This window comes from Corapipo altera, unplaced genomic scaffold (assembly GCF_003945725.1).
Source record: "Corapipo altera isolate COAL_440 unplaced genomic scaffold, ASM394572v1 297, whole genome shotgun sequence".
NCBI lineage: Eukaryota > Metazoa > Chordata > Aves > Passeriformes > Pipridae > Corapipo > Corapipo altera.
The window spans coordinates 401,040-415,158 of record NW_020885047.1 but is presented as its reverse complement, the minus strand read 5'-3'; the positions used below and the strand labels follow the sequence as shown (position 1 = coordinate 415,158).

The 14,119-nt window shown below is 48.8% G+C and overlaps 1 protein-coding gene across 2 annotated transcripts; it reads left to right on the top strand.

The window, feature by feature from the left end:
* The first annotated feature begins 4,085 nt into the window (after positions 1-4,085).
* GNL2 (G protein nucleolar 2) lies at positions 4,086-13,662 on the top strand. 2 transcript variants are annotated; one of them, XM_027668660.1, is made up of 16 exons: positions 4,086-4,318; positions 4,394-4,478; positions 5,319-5,413; positions 5,870-6,009; positions 7,266-7,450; positions 7,714-7,780; positions 8,832-8,990; positions 9,550-9,663; positions 9,787-9,915; positions 10,240-10,344; positions 10,428-10,586; positions 10,730-10,846; positions 11,171-11,589; positions 12,228-12,307; positions 12,988-13,085; positions 13,482-13,662. In XM_027668660.1, the coding sequence occupies exons 1-16, from the start codon at positions 4,255-4,257 to the stop codon at positions 13,629-13,631; spliced, it is 2,166 nt and encodes a 721-aa protein (XP_027524461.1). In that variant the 5' UTR covers positions 4,086-4,254; the 3' UTR covers positions 13,632-13,662. The 2 variants fall into 2 exon arrangements, with proteins under 2 accessions (XP_027524461.1, XP_027524460.1); XM_027668659.1 differs by having other exon boundaries at positions 9,550-9,915.
* Positions 13,663-14,119: the final 457 nt, after the last annotated feature.

Below are 14,119 nucleotides of genomic sequence, written 5' to 3'. Positions count from 1 at the left end.
TCTCTCCATGGCATCACTGTAAAATACACATGTTTAAACAAATAAATCAATAAATGGGTTTGCTGAAGCAGCTTAATTTGTTTATTCACTAAAATTGGAGTCAAATCCCAAATAACCAAAAATGTCCACAGACAGAGCAAGCCTCTCCTGAGAGCCATCTGTCTACATCCAGGAGCCAAAGGAATCGACACAGATCATGATGGGAACATCACTGCTCTGACTCCTGGGCGTGTTCCCACCCTGTGCCTTGACCGGCTCGATGCTGAACTGGAGAAGTGGCTGCTGGATGGACAAACAGACAGACAGATCCTTTGTCAGGAACTCTGCTGCACAGAAAACATCCTTATTTTCCCTGCTGAACAACCTGGTGTTATTCACTGGACAGAATTCCACTCAGAATCTGCAGGACAGTTTCTAGGCAGTTTCCTCAGCGTTTGGGCAACCCCTCCCATGCCATGGGGGACAAAGGGCCAGGAATAATGAACAGCTTACAGTCGTGGGTTTGAAACAGTTCCATTTCTCTCTCATTTGCTGAGATTTAGAAGCTAAAGCAGATGAATGTCACAAAACACAGGTTGGTTCTATCCTGTTCTTACCCTCTCTGGGTAATATAAATCTGTATTTTCTGTCAGATACAGTCAATGAGCTGTGTGCACACACTCCTCATGCAGTAATTCACTGGCTTTCTGCCCCAGAGAGGTAGGGGCAATGTATATACTGCTTAGCCCGTGTTTATGTTAAAATGGTTTCTCACTCAGAAGAAATCTTACCTTTGATTAAAGGAAACAGAGTAGAATAGTGAAACTGGTTATCTCCAACACTATTGTTTGGATTACATTTTCTGAGAACACTAAAAGGGATAGCTCAGATATATATTTACAGATTTTATTAAGTCAATAGCCTTCACAGGGAGAGTGTGAGAGAGAGATGTTAGGCACCATGCTTTAAAAAATCTCTATTAAAATTACAGAAATACCAATGTATTTAACCAGTCACCATAAATAAATCACCCTGATCGCCTTTATGTACACAGTAATACATCACACCCAACTGAATGCCAAACCATAGTTTAGAGGGAGCTTCTTGCTGGAATCTCCATGATTTTTGAAGAGCAGCAGGATCTTAGTAAGAAAAAAAGAGGCAGCCAGGTAGGTTGTGTTGTTATTTACAGCCCGAGGTGAAGTGCCAGGTTAGAGGCACTGACAAGGGCTGCTCAAGGCCATGGCCCCTCTTGTGCCCCATGGGAGCCCAGCCGGACAGGGAAGTTACTTTTCATCACTGTTAAAATCAAACACTGCAGGAAAACATTTACATGTAACTGCTTGAGCCCTCAGGGTGCTGGTGAACTCCAGGTCTCTGTGCCCAGAGTGAAGCCGAGGGCTCTGCAGAGCTCTGAGCCCCCCGCGCTCCGAGGGCTCAACCCTGCTGGGCTCAGCTCAGCCTGGGCTCTCCAAGTCCTCTACACCTTTTGGCCTTTTTTCTTGTCTTGGGTTTTCTCCTCCCTCCCAACTTCCAGTCCCCATTTTGGGAACTGGGATCCCTTCGGTTTTTCTGTTCAGGAGCCATCAAACCTGGAGCCTTTTGCTGGGGAGCCTCTTGCTCCTGTCAGCTGTATCCCTGGAAAGCTACTCCTCAGGAACTGAGCCGGGAAAGCTGCTGTGCTGATAAACCACCTATAGTGTCTTCTGGTTGTGATTTTGAAGATGAGCTACAAAGGCCACTTGAGTCCCTGTGCTCTGCAGGGAATCACTGCAATAGAGTGAGATGGCTGATGCTGCTTTATCCTGTTAAATAAAACAGGAGCTGGATACCACACTGAAAAAGGGCTCTGAGTGCAAGTCCAGTCTTGTTCTGAACTCTTGGAAATCTACTTTTCCTTCATTTAATTGACAAAATGTGTAGATCACACAAGGAAGACAGCCCCTGCCAAAAATCCAACATCACTAGCTTTTAATAATACAATGGGAATAACCCCTCAGAACATATGTAATTATGGGAATGAGTCATTCCAATGGCATCATGTAACCCCATTCCCTGGGATTTGACAAGGATGAGGCCACATAAAACTCGAAATGATTTCATTTCAGCCCTGGTCAGGGCAGTGGTGCCAAGGAGCTGAGGCTGTGTGGCAGAGCTGATGGACACCGAGCTCCAACCCCACTGTCCCAGCGGATCCCTCTGCACCCAATGGACACAGGACAAGAAAAAGTTAAAGATCCAAAAGGGAGGGATGCATCAATAGCAAAGGAAAAGCTGTGAGTCATAGAGTAACAAAAGATCAGTTTAGAGGAACAATATCCGACCCGTACTTATCAGATACACAACAAACAGCCGCGGGACTCTGTGAGTTAAATACCAACTGTTGGCCCCAGTGATGGAATTTGGGTCAGGGAACATGTGAGAACAAGGAGAGTGCTGCAGAAAGGATGAGTTGGTGCCAGTCTGAATGCAGGTCTCCCACGTGATCAGCAGGATCTTAGGACAGAAAATCCCACCATAGCCCACTCCAACGGGGACACGCTGTGAGCACAGCCAGGGACAGGGGCTGAGCCCTCACTGCCAAACCTTCCAGCCTGGGAATTCAGCACCCAGCTCTGAGGCATCCCCAAGACAAGTTCTCCACACCACAACCTCCTGCCCAAAGCTGGCTGGGTTTGTTCTCTCACAGAAAGAGAGAGGGACTTTCTGGCTGCACCCCAAGATCTCTTGCTAACAATAAAGAGGGAGTTTTCTTAAGGGAAAGGAAGAAAGAGTGGGGGAGAGCAGAGCAAGTATTACTCAACTATTTAGTCTAAAATTTTGAAAATCAAAAGGATCTTCTGACAGATTGATATCGACTCTAATAGAAAACACACTTGTCCTGGGAAAACTCTCCTACATGAGCCTCGAGTCTGATAGCTTAGACAATTATCTACAATTTGGAATTGATTTTTATGCCCACATCAGTGTGTACTTTTTCAATGCCCAAGGCACAGATAATTCTATTAAGAGAAAAACCAGAACTTGTAGGCTTAAGCCAAACAGCCTCCAAACTCCAGGCTCCATCTTACAAAACATCTCCCAGGCCTGACTCATCAGGGCTCCCTTGCACAGCAGGGACTCTGCACCTCACAGCAAAACGCTGAAAATCATTAAAAGAACAAAACCCCAGCAGCTCTGTTATTGTTCTGGGTTTAGAGGAGCATTAGCAGCACCAGAAGGATGTTGCACTGGCCAGGAATGCTCTGCTGCTAATAAGTGTTTAAGAAGGATGGGCCAGGGCTGTGTTTTGGGGAAGGATTTCCCAAGGTGCTGAGCTTGGCCCTGGCCCAGGCTCTGGTATCAATTAACACCATTTCAGTGCAGTTTTGTTCATTTCCCCTAGGTGAGGAGCTTTCAGACTGCTATTAAAATCTGGCAGTAACACAAATGTAGGCTTAGGCTTTAGACATAGAATTTGCCTAAATTTGATTTGTTACTGCACTGTCCATGCAATTCTTTACACGTACATAAAAACACCAATGTTGTTATTTCTAATTTTTAAAATTCTTTGCCAGTAACCCAGAAGGAACAGCCCCGTGTGCCTGTAAACACCCACCAGTACTGCCCTGTGCATGAGTCTCTGCCACGCCAGTGGCCCACCAGCTGCCCCAGTGCCCTCCAGCAGTCCCAGTGCCCCTCCAACTGCCCCAGTTCCCCACCAGCAGCCCCAGTCGCTCTCCAGCTGCCCCCATTTCAGCAGACGGCGAGGAGCGCTACTGCCGCGCTCCCAAACGATTCCCATTATGTGTCTATGAACAAACGTTCCCAAACAATGGGGGCTCCCCGTGCCAGCGGCCCCGCCGGGCCTCAGAACCGCTCCGCGGCCCCGGGAGGGACCCGGCCAGACCGCAGCGCCCCAGGCCGGGCACAGGCGCGTCCCGCCGCCCTCTGGGGGCCGGAGCCCTCCCGGAGACGGGGGGGACACGGGAGGGACAGAGTGACACAGGAGAGACAGGGGATACGGGGGGGCCGAGGGGGGCACGCGTTGCCATGGCGACTGGGCCCGCACGTGGCTGCCCGGAGACGCCGCTGCGCCTGCGCCGCCTCGCGGCGGCTCCCGGAAGTGGGTCAGGCGCGCCGGAAGTGCCGCGCGCGTGTCCGCGGCCCGCCCGAGCACTGCGGGACCGGCGGAGACACGGACGGGACACCGGGACCGACGGGGACACCGGCACCGACGGGGACACCGGCACCGACAGGGACACCGGGACCGACGGGGACACCGGCACCGCCGCGATGGTGAAGCCGCGGTACAAGGGCCGCTGCTCCATCAACCCCTCCCGCGCCAGCACCAACCCCGGTACGGGCCAGGAGGGCCGGGACGGGATGGAACGGGACGAGCAGGGCCGGGACTGACCCTCTCTTGTCTCTGCAGATCGAATCGGGGGCGCGGGGGGGAACAACATGCGGGATCGAGCGACCATCCGGCGCCTCAACATGTACCGGCAGAAGGAGCGCAGGTGGGGACGGGGGGCAGAACGGCTCGGTATTGGAACGGGCCTGTGTCAGTGCTCTGTGACCCCGGGAGCTGGGGAGCCTCACCCTGAGCCTGCCCCAAGCCTGGCCCAGAGCTCCAAGCAGCCCAGCCATGTCCCAGAGGTGCAGCTGGAAAAGGCTGAACGTGTCCCTGAAATGTCATGAGTCCCGAAACAACCCAGAATTCCCAGATTTCCCGCAGCAGCATAGCTCAAAAACTGCTTCCCAAATGCCTGAAGAGCCTGACTCCCCCTGGCTCCTGCATGGAGGGATCCCCTGAGGGGATTCCCCCTGTGCCCCACTCAGGGATCAGGCTGGGGAGCAGCTGCCACCGTGTCTGTGCCATGGGGGCTCTGGGAGTCCTGGTTCACATCAGCAGTCCTGGTTTGTTTTGCCCCGTTTCCTGCTGTCTGGGCAGCAGATGAGGAGGAGGGATTTTGAAATGTTGCTGAACTTAAAGCAGGTCTGAGCTTGGGAACGCTGTGCTGATGAGTGCCCTGCAGAGCTGGTTAAAAGGCTCCAGAGAGAACTGAGGGGGGTTTGCTAGAAAATGGTCCTTGATTCCTTTTGCAACCCCAGGAGCCCTCCCTGGGCTGACCCAGACAGCTGCAGGGAGGGTCTGGCCAGGCTGGAGGGAGAGCCAGGGCTGTGAGTGCCACTGCTGCTGTCAGAGCTGGATTGACTCCCCTGCACAGACCAGGGAACACTCTGGAGCACTGGCTGTGGGTGAAGGGTCTCCCTGGATTTCATGGGTGTGCTCCTGGCCTGGTGCACACAAGTGCTGGGGGGGTGAGTGCACTGACACGTCCTCATTTGTCCCTTAGGAACAAACATGGCAAAGTGATCAAACCCCTGCAGTTTCAGTCCACCGTGGCACCAGGCACAGTGGCGAGGGTGGAACCAAATATCAAATGGTTTGGTGAGTTTTGTTCAGCTTCCAGACTCATCGAGCTGAAAAACTGTTGAGCTTTGTGTGTTGGAGGGTGTTTGTTTCAGAGTTGTGGTCTGAGGGCCGTGTGGGGCAGGGACTGAGCTGAGGGACCCCTCACCTCTGGCTGTGCTCTGGGGGTTTGCTTTCCCTAAGGGTGGTTATTCTGGTTCCTGTGATCAGTCCCTGGTCTTTGCCTGTGTACATGGATTTTAAGCGTCCTAGAGATAGTTTTAAAATTTCCTTTAAATGGTGGGAAAGAGAGGGATTGGCCTATTTGTGCATTTGGAACCTATTTGGAACCCCAAAGTCTCAAGTAAAATCCTCTGGTTTTGTCTGTGGTGTTTTTGATCCCAGACAGAGAGTTCATGTTTTATTGGTGCCCCTGGGGTCTGTGGAGCAGTTAAGTGAGGAATGGCCAGGTGCAGTGTTTGTTTTTACATGCAGGAAATACTCGTGTGATCAAGCAGTCGTCCCTGCAGAAGTTCCAGGAGGAGATGGAGACGGTGATGAAGGATCCTTACAGGGTGGTCATGAAGCAAAGGAAGCTGCCCATGTCCCTGTTCCATGATCGGATCAAGCCACACGTGGGTGTCACTCCCAGTGCAGGGGGGGCTGTCAGGAGAGGCATTTCCCTGTGGACATGTCTCTGCTCAGTCTGGGGAAATGTTAGGTTCTGGAAGCTTTGGGAGAGGCAGCTGTAGTGGATTCCTTGGGGAAGGATGGTTCTGATTCCCTGTCACTGCGGGCAGCGAGTGTTAGGGCAAAGAAACAGTGAGAAGATACCTTATTTAATAGAAATTCTCATTTTGCATTGGGAAATTACCCAAAAGTCCTTCCCTGTGAGGGTGGGGAGGCCCTGGCACAGGTTTCCCAGAGAAGCTGTGGCTGCCCCATCCCTGGAGGTGTCCAAGGCAGATTGGACAGGGCTTGGAGCAACCTGGGCTGGTGGAAGGTGTCCCTGCCCATGGCAGGGGATGGGACTGGATGGGCTTCAACGTCCCTTCCAACACAACCCTTGTGGGATTCTGTGATAGGTTATGATATTACCATATTACAGTATATTCTCTGATAGGTTTGTGTGCCTGCTGATGTTCTGAATGTTCTAATGCCTCTAACTGCTCCTGGACCTTTTCTGAGCCTGTTTCACACTGCAGACACTGGGGATGAATTTGAACGTGTGTTTTATCCTGTATCACAAATCCTTGTGCATGCAGACTTCATTTCTAGTACATCAAGTTTTAGTTATTGCCAGTTTTTTTCATGGTGTCTGAACTATTATTTTGGACTCTTGGTAGCTATTTTGTCATATGGAAACTTTTTAAGTTTTATGTAATAGAAATGTTACTTAAATTAAGAAAAGGTTATGTCAAAATGTGCATTACAAAAACAAATTGCTGCTTTCAGCAATGAATTGTTTGCTGTTCCAAGAAAAATTGGCTTTCATTGCAAGCTTTAAAAATCTACAATTTTGATGGTAATTGTCCCTGACAAAAATCTGAGAATTTGGCGAGATTTGTGCTCTTGTTAGAAAAATAAGAAATGATCAAAGATAGCAGCTGAATTTTCATCATTGTGGCTGTAATTGCATTTGACACCATTTATGGTGGAAGAACTGAAGCATAGTTCTTTGGCAAGTGCACAGTGTTTCGTTGCTTATTAAATATCCACTCTTATGTTTCCCAAAGCTTAAGCTGGAAAACTCAAACATTGTTATGGACATGCCTGTCACTTGTCACGGGCTCCAGGGCTGTGTTGAACTCCAGGCTTCTTCAGTATATGTCACGAGAGATGGAAAAAGTGGTGCTTGGGTTTTTTTTTTTACCAACCTGTTTTTCCTCAGACCTCCAGGGTTCACATTCTTGACACGGAAACATTTGAAACAACGTTTGGCCCCAAATCACAGAGGAAAAGACCAACGCTGTCTGCAAGTGATGTGCAGGCTCTGGTGGAGAATGCTGAGGCCTCCTCAGAGTCTTATGACCAGGACAAGGACCGAGACCTGGTGACAGAGGACACTGGTGTAAGGTGAATGGAAAGGAAAAATGATTCATTGTTTACCTGTCTGAAAAACCAGCCTTGTTTTTAAAGAAGTATCTGGTACATCCGTCAATGCTGTTACTGTGTGAGGACTAAGGAAAGTGAGATTAGCTGAATTTGGGATTTTGGCTAAATCCCAGCTGTTACTTGGGCCTCGTCTTCTCTTTTGTCTGTAAAGGGCTTTAGAGAAGAGAAGACAACACTGTGACCCTGTTTCTGTGGTTGCTGATGTCTCTGGTGATGTCTTCCAGGGATGAAGCACAAGAGGAAATCTTTAAGAAAGGACAGTCCAGGAGAATCTGGGGTGAGCTCTACAAGGTAAGTGGCATTTGGAATTCACAGCAGTCACGTCTGTGGCACAGGCAGGGCCTGCAGCACAGCACTGGAATCCTGTACAGCAACAATGAGAGAAGCTCTAGGAGAAAACAGAGTTTCATTTCCAAATCTCTGCGTGACTGAGCTTGATTCTTGAGCTCTTGTCCTACTGGAACAAACATTCTTAAAATACATTATCTAGAGAAGGACTGGCAGAGCAAAGGTAACAGTTTCTCTTGGATTCCTGGGGCTTCACCACAAGTAAACCAGTCATGTTCCCTGAAGTTTCTTTCGGCTAAAAACATCTGGTGTGTGGATGGGTTCGTCTTGGGAGAGCTCTGACCCTTAATTCCCTGTGAGCCACCTTGGCTGCTAGAGAAATGGAGACTGAGAGTTTATGCTCTCTCTCCGACTGTTAGGTGTGAAATGGCTTGACTTTTTGCTCTGAATTTCTGAATGTAGCTTAAAACCTTTTCATTTGGATCTAAAAGCACTGGGAATGATCGAGCAAAACAGATTTCAGTAAGAGGCTGCCAAAACTGCAGGAAAAAGCTGTGAAACAAATTCACTTGGCTTGAAGCAAGTCATAAAATGACAGCTCCCTGCTGTAGATGCTTAGTGGACTAACAGCAGGTTCCTGCTTGGTTGTGTGTTTCATATTGATCCAGAAAACATCCTTTATACCCTGATCCATTATGAAATGGCAGAAGGGAATTGCTGCTGAATGGATGATGAACACTGGGGGTTTGTGTACTGAAGCAATTGGTTTTTTCACATTTGGGTGCGGTGTTTTCTTTCCCTGCTGCATAAGAACAGGTAAAAGCTATTCAGCTGTCCAGCCTGAATTTGGAGGGGATTTAGGAGAGGGGAGAGCAGAGCATCAGTGGGTGTTAGTCTGAGCTTCACAGGTCTGAGGGGAAGTAGCAGTTGTTTGTGAAGGATACAAGATTTTTAAATAAATGCTGTAGTTTCAAAAGTGACTAGTTTTTAGGAGGTACAGATGTCCTGCTTTCTGTAAAATCCTTTCCTTCTGTGTGATTTTTTTATTTTTCAGGTGATCGACTCGTCAGATGTTGTTGTTCAGGTTCTTGATGCCAGGGATCCCATGGGCACTCGCTCCCCTCATGTGGAATCTTATCTGAAAAAGGAGAAACACTGGAAACATCTCATTTTTGTCCTGAACAAATGTGATCTCGTTCCTACCTGGGCTACTGTAAGCACAGTCCTGCCTGTTATTCCTTGGACCCTCTTTGTTCCTGTTGCAGCTTGGCTGTAGCTCCAAGCCAGTCCCCATGCTGGTCTGGAAGGGTGTACTGCAACTGGGGCACTGGGAGCTCTCTGCTTGCCTGCTGTAAAAGTAACAATTACCATGTGAATCTGTCCAAGTTTGGCCGAGTTGAGCAACACTCACCAGCCACAAATTCCCTACTTCCTCTGTCTGGATTTAACAGTTCAGCTGTTGTCTCCAGAGTATGCTAAATGTTAGTCTGCCTAGGATCCATATCCACCCCAGCTGGTTTGCTTTATGTCGTTATACTAATGAGTTTTAGCTAGCAGTGAAGGCGTTTTTGGGAAATTGTTTGTCTTTTATACAAACAGTACTCAGTGCTTTAAGCTGTTGGGTTGGGGAAATGCTTCAAAGGTTCTTCCCTAGCAATGTTCATGGCCATTGCAGCTGTAAGCCCGGTGCAGACACTGTACCCCCCTCTCTGAGCAGGTGGTGTCACCCCCTCCAGCCCCAGGTCCCTAACCCAGCCTGTTTGCCTCTCCAGAAGCGCTGGGTTGCTGTCCTTTCCCAGGAGTATCCAACACTGGCTTTCCACGCCAGCCTCACAAACCCTTTTGGCAAAGGTGCTTTCATACAGCTTCTAAGGCAGTTTGGAAAGGTACAGAACAGTTCTGGGGATCTGTCTGGTTGGGGTGGGGGAGTTAGTGTGCGGTGTTTTGCTTTGTTGGGGTTTGGGGCTCAGTGCTGCAGTGGTGTACAAGGACGTGTTATTTCTCACCAGTTACACTCTGACAAGAAGCAGATCAGCGTGGGGTTCATTGGTTACCCCAATGTTGGCAAGAGCTCAGTGATCAATACCCTACGATCCAAGAAGGTCTGCAACGTGGCCCCCATTGCAGGGGAAACAAAGGTAAGAACATCCCTGGGTTACAGATACAAATAAGCTCGTGCTCGAAGGCAGAGTTGGTGTGAAATCAGCCCGATGACGTTGTCAAGTCCAGCACTGAGCTGCACAGGCTGTGTGGCCCAAGGAGTGGCTGCTGGGCAGTCCCTTCTCTGAGGCACTGCTCTGGCAGCATTCCCAGGTTCCCACTGTGCCACTCTGCAGTCGTGGGAGTGCCTGTGCTCTCTGAACCAGGCGCTGGCCCAGGCTCTGTCAGTGCCGGTTCTGTGACTCATCCTCACAAACAGGACAGTAGCCAAGCACTGAAGAGCGGCTGCTGCTCTGTTCCAGGTGTGGCAGTACATCACCCTGATGCGGCGCATCTTCCTCATCGACTGCCCCGGGGTGGTTTATCCGTCGGGAGACACGGAGACAGACATCGTGCTGAAGGGAGTGGTACGTGTCTGCACGGGGGCTGGGGAGCTCTGCTGTTGTCCGTGGGGTGGGCTCAGGGCTGATCCTCTACCGTGTGTTTTCAGGTTCAAGTTGAAAAGATTAAGAGCCCCGAAGACCATATTAGTGCTGTGCTGGAAAGGGCCAAAGCAGAGTACATCAGGAAGACATACAAAATTGATTCCTGGAAGGATACAGAAGACTTCCTTGAGAAACTTGCTGCTAGGACTGGAAAACTGCTAAAGGTGTGACAACTTCCTGCATTTGCAGGCTGGAGAGCGTGGCCTGTTACTGAACATGGGAGATGGGAACATTTCTGTTGCTTACAAGGCTTAGGAAGGCGCTGTGCTCTGCAAATGTGGACAGAGATTGTTCCTGGTTCTTTCAGGGTGGTGAGCCTGACTTGCAGACTGTGAGCAAGATGGTTCTCAATGACTGGCAGAGGGGCAGAATCCCATTCTTTGTGAAGCCACCGAATGCAGAACCCGGTGAACCAGGTCCCCAGGTGAGAATGTGAAGCTCATGCCTCCTCTTCTACATATTATTTGATTTTCTTAAAGGAATTCGCTGCTGCTTTTCCCAGAGTGCCATGAGACTTGGGCACTGACTGGGCTCTGCACAAGCCTGGTCACTCAGGTGACACTTGAAGTCGGTGAGGACCAGGTTTGTGCTGTGCTCTTTACAGAGATATCTGAGCTACTACTGACTACCAGAAATGTCAGTGATTATCACATTGTCATCGCTGGCTTTTTACAAAGAGAGAAAATAGAAGTTGGAGATGATGGGACAGACTTTGTGGATAATATATCCATCACACTCTTCCTTGCAGCCTCCTGCATTGGAAGCAAGCCAAGATAATACTGAGGAGAAAGTCTCTGAGTCGATGGCATCAGGAGTGGAGCCAGAAGAGAAAAACAACCCAGAGAGTGAAATCAGGCAGCTCATGTCCCACGTTCGGCAGAACTTCGGCAGGATTAACGTGGCACCTCAGTTCTCAGAAGAAGACCTGGTTCCTGTGGATGTGCCAGGCTTTGATGAGACAGACAGTGATTCCTGTGGAGAGGAAGAGCAGGAGGAGGAGAAGGAGGAGAATGAGCAACAGCAGGATGCAGGAGAGGAGGAATCACAGGTGGCTGCACCGGGTGCCAGGGAGAGTTCTAAAGCAGTTCTTAAGGCTCTGGAGGACAAGATTGCAAAATACAAAAAATTCCTGGATAAAGCCAAAGCCAAGAGGTTCTCAGCAATAAGGTACCTGAATCTGTCCAGTGTTTTCAGGGGAGGAAAGGGTTGATGTGACTGCTGTAGTTCCATTCCACGCCTGACTTGCTTGACAGTTCCCCTGTGCTGCCTCACATAAGCCACTGTTTGTCTGGTTTAGCCATAAGGGTTGGAAATTTGGCCAAGCAGCAGTTTGTTTTTGAAAGGTTATTCCAAGAAGTACTATTTACCAGCATAATTAAAAATGTTCTCACTTTTGAAAGTTGCCTCTTAAGCTATGGGTTAGAAATCTCTTGGTATTCTGAGCAGCAAAATTGTATCCTTGGATCTCTCCTTGATGTTGGGTTATACCAAGGTTGATTCCTACCTCGATATGCCAGGTGGGTCCCTGTGCACATGCAGAGTATCCTGGCCCATAGAGCAGGCCCAGTTTTAGCAAAGCTCACTCACCAGCTTTGTGAAGACTGAGATTTCAAGGTTAAGGGTTATATTTTGTCTCTTGTGCAGCACACAAGCCCAGTAACTCCAGAGACAAGAGTACTGCAATATGTTTTTTAGGTGCAAAGACTGTGGCTTTGGTGCTGACAGGGGACTGGGATCTGCTGGAGACCGGTGGCTTCTTGGTTTGTGTTACAACGACCTTTTATTGCTGATTTTATCTTCTGTAGAATCCCTAAGGGACTGAGTGACAAAGTGTTTGCAAAATCCATGCAGAAGGCTGAAGAACCCAAAGAAACTGAAGACAGAGGTAAAACAAGATTAGTTAATGTTCTTAATCTGTGTTGGGAAATCCTGTGAACCAGAGAAGAAAGGGAGTTAGGGGGAGAAGCATCCACTGGCTCCTGCATCCAAGTTCTTTTCCCCTGAAGCTGCTTAAATGTCCCCTTAGCTGACCCCAGAGCTGCTGCTGACCTGCTGTAGCCTCACACCTGTCTGTGTGATGGGAGATGTCCCTGTGAGTGAGGGAAGGTCCAGAGAAGGTAAATGTTGTGTTCCCAACAGCCTGGGCTCCAGGCTGCAGCCAGAGCAGCTCCCTCTCCCTGGGGTGTTACACAGGAGGGAGTGAGGGGGGTTGGAATATTATAAAAGCACAGAGATACTTCAGTCTGTTGGTTTTACTGTGGCTTCAGCTGCCATAGGCAGTTTGATTAAAGGCACAGTCAGTGGGAGAGCCCCATTCTGAAAGGACTGTGGAAATCTCCTGGGCTCACTTGAGGCTGGAAGCAATCTGCTTCTTGAGAGCAGCTTTCATGGTAAGAGCTACTGATTCTCTGGTGAGGAACATGCACGTTGTTTGGGTAGAAGCTGTTAAATAAGGCCAAAGGAATGCATTGCTCAAGGAGTTGGGATGGTGACCCCAGTCTGAAGTTCTGCAAACAAATGGGTGTTCTGGAAGATACCCAACTGTGTAATTTCTGCTGGTTGCAGGCAGCACAGAGAAGAAAAGAAAGAGGAAAGCAGAAGAGGGAGGTGATGATGATGACCAGTTGGGTAAACAGCCTTGCAAGAAACTCACATCCAAAGAAGTAAGTGTGATTTTATGTAGTACAGCTGAGCAGGGAAATAGAGTGGCTTTTTTATCCGTGGATTGTCCGTTACCACTAAAGAGCTTTGAGAGCAGGAGGGAAGACTGAATTCTGTTACAAATGTCCTGTCACAACTTATGTCACAGCCCTCTTACCTGACTGGGCACTCTAGGTTGCTTCTTTTATCTTGTTGACTACTCAAGTAAAGATTGAAGCATAGCTTTCTTTTTTAAGAGCATGGGTGGGCGGGTTCCCTATAGGTTCTCATCAGTAACATTTTGTTGGAAATTATATATTTTACTTAAGGCGTGTGGAATGTGAACACCATTGGAGAGCTGCAGACACTGAGGCTATGGATGCTGGGGATTTGCTAATGTGTTTTGTCTGTGTTTGCAGAGGAGACGAGCCGAGAGGCAGCAGCGCTCCAAGAAAGTTGGAGTCCGGTATTATGAAACTCACAACGTGAAAAATAAGAATAAGAACAAGAAAAAAACTGGCTTAGAGGAACAAAGATCAAAGCACAAAAAATACAAACATAAGCAATAGCTGCTTATTCTATTAAATTTTACATAAAACAGTTCTAGTATGCGGTGGCTTTTTTTACTATAAAACTTGCAGTTCCCGTTCAAAGCCCAGTGTGACCGGTCTGTCCTGGCCCCAGGAGCAGCATCTCCCTCTTTGTTTCTGCATCATCTGAAAGTTCTTTGTGCAGTTGGAGCTGATGGTATTTCCACATCTCCATCCCAGGCCAGCAAATCCTGCACTGGCCAAACAGCTCCTCCAGTGTTGCTCAGTGGTGGGTTTTGGGTGGTTTTTTTTCTGGAAACCGGCTTTCTGGGGTTTTTCACATGACTGCAGGGAATTCTCTTTCCCATGTCTGCTTGCTGTGGAACCAGCTGCTTACACAGGTACCTCAAGTAAAGATTTTATTTGTTTCCACTGAGAAGTGAATCCATGACTGGCATGGTGTCCCTTTGTCTCACTGTGCTTCACTTACCACTGACAGGGATTTCCAGGTACAATCGACACCAATT

Coding starts and splice junctions, on each gene's coding strand:
- GNL2 (XM_027668659.1), top strand. CDS start 4,255: ATGGTGAAGCCGCGGTACAAGGGCCGCTGCTCCATCAACCCCTCCCGC. Junction 9,916..10,239: donor CCATTGCAGGGGAAACAAAG/GTAAGAACATCC, acceptor GCTCTGTTCCAG/GTGTGGCAGTACATCACCCT. Junction 12,308..12,987: donor CAAAGAAACTGAAGACAGAG/GTAAAACAAGAT, acceptor TGCTGGTTGCAG/GCAGCACAGAGAAGAAAAGA.